Genomic DNA, 10844 nt, shown 5'->3' with positions numbered 1-10844 from the left:
ATAATGGAGTTAACATTAACTCCCCCTGTCTATATGCCATACTTCTTGAATTTAAAAACTTTATAAATTCAAGAGACATATTCCCATCATGATTCCTATCATAATGTATCTCTTTGAAGATGATGTCAAGGCTTGACATACATTTTCAAATATAACAAGTTTGAATGATGGTTATTGTAGCAATTCATCATATTGTAAGATATCGACATGTAAAGCTGTGAAGCAAGATTTTGATATCATTACATGATGTACACATTTCGAATATTTTAGCAAGTGTAGCATTGCATCACATGGTAAGATATCAGTTCGTACGATGCAAATTTTTGTTTGATATCTTGATACAGGGCATATGGCAATCATATATTTCTTGGTGATGCAAGTATGGCCTAATCATAGCATCAGTGATAGCAACCATATCAACACAGTAATAGCAACCATATCATTATCAGTGATAGCAGGTATGGCCTAATCATAACATCAGTAATAGCAACCATATCAACATCAGTAATAGCAACCATATCATTATCAGTGATAGCAGGTATGGCCTAATCATAACATCAGTAATAGCAACCATATCAATTCATATTTTTCTCCCCCTTTGTCATCAACAAAAAGCATGGTAGCATTATCAAAAAGCATGGTAGATGTGATTCCAGCAGGTTATCAAGCACATAAAGGAAGGCATGACACATATAATGCTTTGAATATCTCTTCTCCTTGTTATGTTATAGTTCGTTGCTTGAAGGAGGAAACTCATTTTTCAAAAAGTTTTCATAAGAGTGTACAGGAAAATCCTATTTTTAGCATTCAAACCGAAAATAAGATGAACTTCTTACATGCATTCGGATATGAGTAAGCTACTGATTTTCAAAAACATTTGTCACATAATTTCCAACATGTTATTTGATCAAGTGATACCAATGCATGTAATAGTAATCAATAACGTCCGAAAAATAATTTTAACTAGTTTAAGTATTCGGACACATCAACATTCCTAATTCTCTTCTTATGAAATCAAATTGTTCTTCACTTAGAGGTTTTGTAAAGATATCAGCTAGTTGATATTTCGTATCAATGAATTCTATGATTACATCATGATTCGTAACATGATCTCGTATAAAGTGATGTCTGATATCAATATGTTTTGTTCTTGAGTGTTGTATAGAGTTTTTTGTTAGGCATATTGCACTTGTGTTATCACATTTAATGGGAATATTTTTAAGATGAACTTTATAATCTTCTAAGGTATTTTTCATCCAAACAACTTGTGCACAGCATGCACTTGCTGCAATATATTCAGCTTCGGTTGTTGATAGTGCAACCGAGTTTTGTTTCTTAAATGACCAGGAAACAAGGGCATGTCCTAAGAATTGACATGTTCCTGATGTGCTTTTTCTATCTAATCTACAGCCAGCGAAGTCCGCATCAGCATAAGCAATTAACTCAAGCTTCTCTGATTTTGGGTACCATAATCCTAGATTTGTGGTACCATTAAGATATCTGAGTATTCTTTTAACTGCCTTGAGATGAGATATCTTAGGGTTTGATTGAAATCTAGCACAAAATCCTACACTGAACATTATGTCTGGTCTAGTTGCAGTGAGGTAAAGTAAACTTCTTATCATACCCCTATAGGTTTTTTGATCGAAGCTTTCTCCACTTTCATCAATTTCTAACTTAGTGGAGGTGCTCATAGGAGTGTTAATAGCTTTTGAGTTATTCATATTAAACTTCTTTAGTAAACTCATAGCATATTTAGTTTGACTAATAAAGATGCCATTGCTTAGTTGTTTGATTTGTAGACCTAAGAAGAATGTTAACTCTCCCATTAGACTCATTTCGAATTCAAGACTCATAGTTTTAGCAAAGGATTCACAAAGAGATTCATTCGTAGAACCAAAGATAATATCATCAACATAAATTTGAACAATGAGAAAATTATTTTCAAAGTTCTTGATGAATAATGTAGTATCAACCTTGCCTTTTATGAAATTATTTTCAATAAGAAAAGAACTAAGTCTCTCATACCAAGCCCTTGGAGCTTGTTTTAAATCATAGAGAGCTTTAGTTAATCTAAACACATGATTAGGGAGACTATTATTTTCAAATCTAGGAGGTTGTTCAACATAGACTTCTTCGGAAATAAAGCCATTAAGAAAAGCGCTTTTAACATCCATTTGAAATAATTTAAAATTATTACTACTAGCGTAGGCAAGGAGCATTCTTATGGCTTCTAATCGAGCCACAGGAGCGAAGGTTTCTTCATAATCGATACCTTCTTCTTGGTTGAAACCTTTGGCCACTAATCTAGCCTTGTTTCTAACCACGATACCATTTTCATCTTGCTTGTTTCTAAAGACCCATTTAGTACCAATAACTAAATGGTCATTTGGCCTAGGAACAAGCATCCACACCTCATTTCTCTCAAATTGATTCAATTCATCTTGCATTGCGATAATCCATGAATCGTCTTTCATGGCTTCATCAACACATTTGGGTTCAATTTGGGAGAGAAAGGCGGCGTTGGCACAAAAATTTTTAAAAGAAGATCCTGTTTGAACCCCCTTTGATGTGTCTCCTAAGATTAGCTCCTTAGGATGAGCATCTACATACTTCCAATCCTTGGGTAAGGAAATCTGGGAAGTGGATGCATCCAAGTTGCTAGTTGGAGACGGGGTTGCGTTTAAATTCAAAGAATCAAAATTAACATCATCGTCAAGATCATTTTTCCTAATTTCGGAAATCTCATTGAAAACAACATGGATGGATTCTTCAATAATTAAAGTTCTTTTATTGAAAATACGAAAAGCTTTAGAAACCGAAGAATAACTAAGAAAGATTCCTTCATCAGATTTAGCATCGAATTTTCCTAAGTTATCCTTTTCATTTAAGATAAAACATTTACACCCAAAGACTTTAAAATATGAGACATTGGGTTTTTTGTTATTCCATAACTCATAAGGAGTTTTGGTGAGTAAGGGTCTTACTAGAACTCTATTCAAAATATAGCATGCAGTGTTTACGGCTTCGGCCCAAAAATATTTGGGTAGGCTATGTTCATTCAACATGGTTCTTGCCATTTCTTGTAGATTTCGATTTTTTCTTTCTACTACCCCATTTTGTTGAGGATTTCTTGGAGTAGAAAAGTTATGGTTGTATCCATTGAGTTCACAGAATTCTTGGAAGTCATGGTTTTGAAATTCTCCACCATGATCACTTCTAATTGATGAAATCATAGAACCCTTCTGATTTTGAACAAGTTTACAAAACTTGGTAAAATGTTTAAAGCATTCATTCTTTTGTTTTAAGAAGTAGGTCCATGTGTATCTGCTATAGTCATCAACAATGACAAAGGCATACTTGCTACCTCCAAGACTCGATGTAGAGATTGGTCCGAATAAGTCCATATGGATCAATTGTAAGGGCCTAGAGGTGCTTATTTGATTCTTAGCTTTGAAACTACCCTTAATTTGTTTACCTAATTGGCAAGCATCACATACATTATCTTTGATGAACTTGATATAAGGAATTCCTCTTACAAGTTCTTTAGATGATATTTGAGTGATTAGTTTCATGCTAGCATGACCTAATCTTCTATGCCATAGCCAAGCATCCTCATTCATAACCGCAAAACACATTTCATCACATAAATCATTGATGTCAATAGTGTATACGTTATTTTGTTTTAATGCAATCATAGACATGTTCTTATGTGGTTTTTCAATGATGCAAGCATTAGATTCGAATTTGACAGTGTATCCTTTATCACATAATTGACTAATGCTCAAGAGGTTATGTTTTAAACCATCAACTAACAAAACATCTTCAATAAAGAAGTTGGATTTGTTACCTATGGTTCCTTTGCCAATGATTTTACCCTTGTTGTTGTCTCCGAAGGTGACATAGCCTTCGTATATGCTAGTGAGCTTAGAGAATTGAGATGGATCTCCGGTCATATGCCTTGAGCATCCACTATCAAGGTACCATCTCTTGCTCCTAGCTTGCGATGGTGTGGGTTTCTATAAGAAAGGATGATTTTTAGGTACCCATTTGCTTTTAGGTGCCTCAAAGATAGATCTACATTGTTTATCATGTTGCATAGAGTTTATCATGGTTCCTTTAGGAACCCAAATCAATTTGTTTGGACTAATTTTCTTGAATGGACAATAATGCGTCTTGTGTCCAATTTTGCAACAAAAGTTACATTTTGCTTAGTGTTGAACATGTAAGATGGGGCCTTTTATAAAGGTGGTTGGATTTAGGTGAGGAATTCTCACAAATCCAATTCCACTTCTTTTTGGAACGTGACCCTTGTTTGCAAGGATCATGTTCAATGACTTGCTACCAACCTCGAATTTCTTCAAGGTGTCCTTAAGTAGCAGGTTTTCTTTTTGGAGAGTTTCTAGATCATGACATTTGATACATGAATTTAAACTAAAATGATATTCAATTTTTAACTTATCAAAATCACAAGTAAGACTATCATGCTCCTTTTTCAGCAATTTGTATTTTCTATTGATAATCTTGCATTCATCAAATAAGTCATGGAAGGCATTTAATAATTCATCGAAAGATAAATCAGCATCTAATAAATTCGTTACCTCCTCTCCGATGGCCATTAAGGCGTAATGAGCAACTTGCTCGGTGTTGGACTCCTCTTCTTCAGACGCGCTCGAATCATCCCATGTTGCTTTGAGCGCCTTCCTTTTTGTTGTTCTCTTTTTGGCTTGGGGACAATCACTCTTGTAGTGTCCCGGCTTTTTGCACTCATAGCAAATAACTTGGTCTTTCTTGGGTTCAAGTTTACTTTTAGTGTCATTCTTAAACTTGTTTCTTTTAATGAATTTTTTTAATTTTCTTGTTAGAAGTGCCAAGTCATCATCACAGTCCTCATCACTTGAGTTTTCTTTCAAGTGATCTTCCAAAGTTCTAAGTGCCATATCCTTCCTATTCTTTGGAAGGATATCTTCTTGCTCTTCATGAGCTTTGCAAGTCATCTCGTAGGTCATTAATGACCCAATTAGTTCTTCAAGAGGGAAGTTGTTTAGATCTTTTGCCTCTTGAATAGCAGTGATTTTAGGATCCCAACTCTTAGGAAGGGATCTTAGAATCTTATTTACGAGCTCAAAATCCGAAAAACTTTTTCCGAGTCCTTTTAGACCGTTGACAATATCCGTGAAACGGGTAAACATGTCGCCAATAGTCTCACTCGGTTTCATCCGAAAAAGTTCGAAAGAGTGTAACAAAAGATTGATTTTTGACTCTTTCACTCTACTTGTGCATTCATGAGTCACTTCGAGTGTGTGCCAAATATCAAATGCAGTTTCACAAATCGAAACACGATTAAACTCGTTTTTATCAAGTGCACAAAATAAGGCATTCATAGCCTTTGCATTAAGAGCGAAAGCCTTCATCTCCGAATCGTTCCAATCGATCATTGGAAGAGAAGACTTTGAAAAATCATTCTCGACAAGATTCCAGAGTTCAACGTCCATAGAAATAAGAAAGATCCTCATTCGGGTCTTCCAATAGGTGTAGTCCGTCCCATTAAACATGGGTGGACGTGTAATGGAATGGCCCTCTTGGTTTCCGGTGTAAGCCATCTCTCTTGGGTTTTAATCCGTTTGAGAGTTAACCGGGCTCTGATACCAATTGTTAGGATCGAGAGCACTAAGAGGGGGGGGGGGGGTGAATTAGTGCAGCGGAAATCTTTCAGCGATTAAAAACGAAAGCTACGTTCGTTCGATAAAAACTATTTTGATACAAAAGCCGATTCTAAGATTACTTATGATTAAGTGCAGTTTACGTTTAAACACAGTTTGCGTCTAAGCGCAGTTTGCGTCTAAATGCAGTTTGCGTCTAAATGCAGATTGCGTTTAAGCTCAGATTGCGTCTAAGCGCAGTTTGCGTCTAAGCGCAGTTTGCGTCTAAGCGCAGATTGCGTCTAAGCGCAGTTTGCATCTAAACACAGTTTGCGTCTAAGCGCAGTTTACGTCTAAGCTCAGATTCGGAAAGATCTGAACTTAGACACTTGTTCGTAAAAGCGCAAAAGGCAGTTTGTAGTTATAAATGGAATCAAAACGTAAACGTAAACTGCAAAGAAACTCATTCGTAAAAGCGCAGAAGACAGTTTGCAGTTATAAATAGAATCAAAACGTAAATGTAAACTGCAATGTAAAGATCGTACGAAAACACCGATTTACGTCTGAATGCAGATTCGGAAAGATCTGAACTTAGAAACTTGTTCGTAAAAGCGCAAAGAGCAGTAGCTATGTAGGAGGTTTGCAGTAATGATAAAGTGCTAAAAATAAAAGCAAACCAGAGAGTTAGAGTGGTTCGGTCAGTCTTGACCTACTCCACTTTTGGCTTCCTCCACCGACGAGGTCACCGACGTCAACTAGAGGCCTTCCTTCAATAGGCGAAGGCCAACTGCCCTTTTACAGTTTCTCTCCTTTTGACGGGCTCAGGAGACAACCCTTACAGAACCTTTCTCTCCTCTCTTTACAACTCAAGACTTGAAGAACAGAAAGAGGAGAACTTTTGGACTTTACACAAATTTGAGCTCTTAGAATCACAGAAAAGATCAAGAATTCGGTGTGTGTCTGTTTCTTTTTAGTGCTGAATGGGTGGGGTATTTATAGGCCCCAACCCAGTTCAAATTTGGAGCTCAAAACGATCAAATCCTGGAATTCCGGGATCAGGCGGTTGCACCTCCTGACTGGGGCGATTGCCCCGCCTGGCAGAGCTCGAAGACTGAGCCTCTGGGCGGTGCTACCTCTGTCAGGGGCGGTTGCACCTCTCTGCCAGAGCTCGAAGACCGAGCTCAGGCGGTTGCACCGCTTGACTGGAGAGGTTGAACCGCCTGGCAGAGCTCGAAACTTGAGCTCTGGCGATGCTACCTCCTGACAGAGGAGGTTGCACCGCCCAGTCTCGCTCGGAGACTGAGCCCTTGGTGGTTGCACCACTTAGTCTCGCTGGGAGACATAGCCTGGGCGGTGCTACCTCCCTGCCTTGGCGGTTGCACCTCCCATAGCAACCTGGGTCCGAATGGTTTGAACCATTTGACCCAATTTGAGTTCTTCAGGGGCCCAATTGCCCCAGGATTAAGCTAATGGGATCACCTCTCATTTTTAACTTAATCAAAGTGCTAACTACGATTATTTCCTAAGACATATTCTGCAGCTTGCTTTGGTGCGTCACTCGCTTCTTCCGGCGAGTTTCCGGCGAACTTCCGTCGATCATCCGATGAACCCTCGGTGATGCTCCTGCGGACTTCCGGCAAACTCCTGGACTGCGACGATCCACTTGGCAAGTTCTGATGAGCTCCTTTGGCAAGCTTCTGGACTTCTCGGATTTGTTCCCACAGAACCTCCGACGACTGTCCGAACTTCCGTCGAGCTCTCGAACTCCCAACGTGATCATTGTCATGACTCTGGCGCAACTCCTGCTGCATGTCTTACTTTCATCGTAGTTAATCCTGCACACTTATCTCAACACATACATTAGACAACAAATGACAATTGACTTCATCATCAAAATCCGAGCTTCAACAGAATTAGAGTAAGGGAGTGTATGTTTTGATAAGAAGTACTACTTAGCATGGTGATAGATTTGTTTAAGGGGGTATGAGGTGTATTCATATGAATCCAGTGATGTAAGATTGTTAGAGTGGCTCCTATTACTGAAGACTCATGATTTTGGAAGGAAAAGATAGACTTGATAAAAACAATGTGACATGATATAAGGATTTTTTGAGTTTGAGGATCATAGCATCGAAAAACATTATATTCAAGAGAGTAAGTACCCTATGAAGATGCAATGCATGGATCTAGGTGTTAACTTATATGAAGCATAGGGGCATAGCTAGGGATAACATAAACAACCAAATACTTTAAGTTATTAAAGGTTTAAAATTTTATGAAATAGTTTTTCAAATGGTGACTATAGTTGTAAGACTAGAGTAAGCATGCGATTAATGAGGTGGACTACAATTTGAAAGGCTATTGATCAAAAAATTGGTGGCATAAAGGCTTGATGTAAAAGGGTGAGACCAGTTTCAACTATATATCGATGTTTTGTAACTAGTTGAGGAGTATGTGATGGTGACTTGAGATGAAAGATAGGTTTTTAGGGCTTGGTATTCATCTCCTCTATCAAAATAGACCGTTTTAATGATAGACTAGAAGAAGTTCTCGACTAACTTTTTAAAATGAGTAAAAATTATGGAGACTTCATATTTATGTTTGAGAGGGTATAACTATGTATATTTAGTAAAGTAATCTATGAAGATGATATAAAATTTAAAATTATCAAAAGAAGTGGTTGAGGTAGGGCTCTATTTAGTAAAGGAATATATGAAGATGATATAAAATTTAAAATTATCAAAAGAAGTGGTTTAGACAGGGCTTTAGACATCAGCGTAGATAATTTCAAATGGATTGAAATGGGATATGAAAGATGTTCTAATAGATAATCTATATCTTTTATTACTAAGACAAGCTTACGAGAGGAGGCCACCGATGGAGTAGCAGCAAGAAGGGGGGTTGGTGGTGGGTGTAGGGAGTGGAAGGAAGCTGTTGGAGCAGGCAATCTTAGAGAAAATCATTGGCGTAGGGAGTAGAAGGATGCTACATCAAGGGAGATCAAGAGAGAAAAAAATGGAAGAAGAGGCAACAATTTGAGACTTCCTTGTGATGGGCGATCATAGTGAGGAGGAAGGGGGCGCTTACCTCCTATTTCTTCTCGACAATGCTTGCCTCTAGTGATTCGCTGGTGAGGAAGATGTGGGGATGGTGGTCGGAGTGAGCTTGTTAACAACAATGCTCAGTGATAGGGGTAAAAATGGATTTGACGTAACACACCAGATTTGACGTAATACACCCCCACGTCAGACACCCCTGGGCGGCACACTGCCCCAGGGAGCGAGCATTAACACCAACAGTGTGTGCACCCACACCCACCATACCCGAACGACATCATCGTCTGATCCCTCATGACCGGCCGAGGCAGGGGAAGACGTCGACTAACGCCCCCCATACCCTGCAGCAGCTCAGCCTTCCACGCAATGCCCACGATGACGACAGACGCCACCAGAGGTACAGCCCTGCTCCGGTAGGATGGCACATCAGATAACATCAAACTCCCTTATAAATACCCCCGGGCTCCCAACGGGCAGGGGGGGACAATCTCACCCTAAAAACTCCACTCCGAATCACTAACTTGATCGTCGAAGGGGTCGGGCCGAACTACCGACCCGACCTGTGCGCAGGTACTCGACCAAAGTTGACCCTACTCGGCGTCGCGGAACTTTCCAGCCAGACCGCCTGCAGTGACCGCCCCAAGGGGAGCCACGTCTGATCCCAGCCATTCGGAGCCCTGAACCAGCCGCGTCGACCACGAGGTCACGGCTAAAAAAGTTACTTACCATAACAGATTGGCGCTAGAAGGAGGGCCGATCCGAATGTCAAGCGATCAGCGAACCCACATCGGCGGGCCCACAACCGCTAGGCTCCCCACCCCGGGGGAACACCCCCCCGCATGATGAATTCCGCGACGAATGCCCCGCAGCAGCGTCAGAACGCTACTGGCAATTGTTCAACGACCCAGGCTTGTCGCCTCCCGACAGCGCACCCGCTGGCCCATTGCCAGTGTCACCCGAGGCCTTTCACGACCTCGCTCATCAGGTCCGAGCCCTGACAAGCATGGTGCAGACTATCATTCCGATCGTCTCCCAGCGGACCCCTCCGCATGCAACCCGGCCTTCGCAGTGACGGGAGACCCCCGTCCGGACTCACGTACCACTTCCCGAGCTTCCTGGCTCACCTCGGAACCCGATAACTCGGCCCGGGAGCCGGGAAGCAGAAGACACGGCGAGCCGCCCCGAGCCCGAGGCTCCGACCGCCGACTCAACAAATGCCCTACGAGCTCAGTTGCGCCTCGTCAGTCAAAGACTCGACGAAGTACAACAGGAAGTTCGTAAGTCAAGAGGAGAGCTCGGGGCGGACAGACAGCAAGGATCCCCGTTCACCCCCGAGATGCTTCAGCGTGCTGGTCAGTTCATCGCCGCGGAGACTTGGATGGCTGGGAAGTGGGAGGAGCACAAAAAGGTCAAGCCGGAGCCACCCCGACAGCAATAACCCGCCTCCTCCCGGCGAAAGTTGGACAGATCCGACCCAAGGCCTCCTCTCCCCGCCTTGAATTCGTCCCGAACCGAAATATTCCTTCACGAGAAGGGGAAGGGGCTACTCAAGGACCCTCACCCGATGAGGAACCCGTGAGAGCTCGCAGACCGTTCAAAGTATTGCCGATTCCATCGGCAGCACGGGCACGACACTGAGCAGTGCCGCGAGTTGAAGAGGCAAATTGAGGAGCTCATCCTCAAAGGTCACCTCGGCCAATATCTCTGGCCGAACAAAGAGCTGTCACCTCGCCCGGAGGGCCCCATCGAACGACACATCGATATGATAGCCGGTGGTCCCGCATCAGGGGGAGGCTCCATGTCGGGCAGAAAGGCGTATGCCCGAGCCGCTCCAGACGAAGCCTCGGGACACGAGCCCGAGCCCGAGATAACCTTCCCGACCGGAGTGTCCGAGCGACCCGACCACGACGATGCCCTTGTGATATCGGCCAGGGTAGCCAACGCGCAGGTGAGAAGGATCATGCTCGACACGGGGAGCTCGGCCGATATACTTTACTTCGACGCCTTCCAGAAGCTTGGCTTGGTTAGGGAGAATCTGAGCCCGATGTGCTCGGCGCTCACCGGTTTCACAGGAGATTCGATATCGCCCCTGGGGGCTATTACTCTGCCCTGACCCTGGGGGCCCCACCGAGGTCGAAGACGGTGA

The 10844-nt window shown here is 42.1% G+C and overlaps 1 protein-coding gene across 1 annotated transcript; it reads left to right on the top strand.

The window, feature by feature from the left end:
* Positions 1-10034: 10034 nt before the first annotated feature.
* LOC135679384 (uncharacterized) lies at positions 10035-10811 on the top strand. Its single transcript, XM_065193084.1, has 2 exons — positions 10035-10106; positions 10320-10811. The coding sequence occupies exons 1-2, from the start codon at positions 10035-10037 to the stop codon at positions 10809-10811; spliced, it is 564 nt and encodes a 187-aa protein (XP_065049156.1).
* The last annotated feature ends 33 nt before the right edge of the window (positions 10812-10844 follow it).

Source organism: Musa acuminata, chromosome BXJ1-1 (genome assembly GCF_036884655.1).
Source record: "Musa acuminata AAA Group cultivar baxijiao chromosome BXJ1-1, Cavendish_Baxijiao_AAA, whole genome shotgun sequence".
In the NCBI taxonomy this organism is placed as follows: Eukaryota; Viridiplantae; Streptophyta; class Magnoliopsida; order Zingiberales; family Musaceae; genus Musa; species Musa acuminata.
This window is presented reverse-complemented; position numbering and strand designations above follow the sequence as displayed.

Coding starts and splice junctions, on each gene's coding strand:
- LOC135679384 (XM_065193084.1), top strand. CDS start 10,035: ATGCTTCAGCGTGCTGGTCAGTTCATCGCCGCGGAGACTTGGATGGCT. Junction 10,107..10,319: donor AGTGGGAGGAGCACAAAAAG/GTCAAGCCGGAG, acceptor TTCCATCGGCAG/CACGGGCACGACACTGAGCA.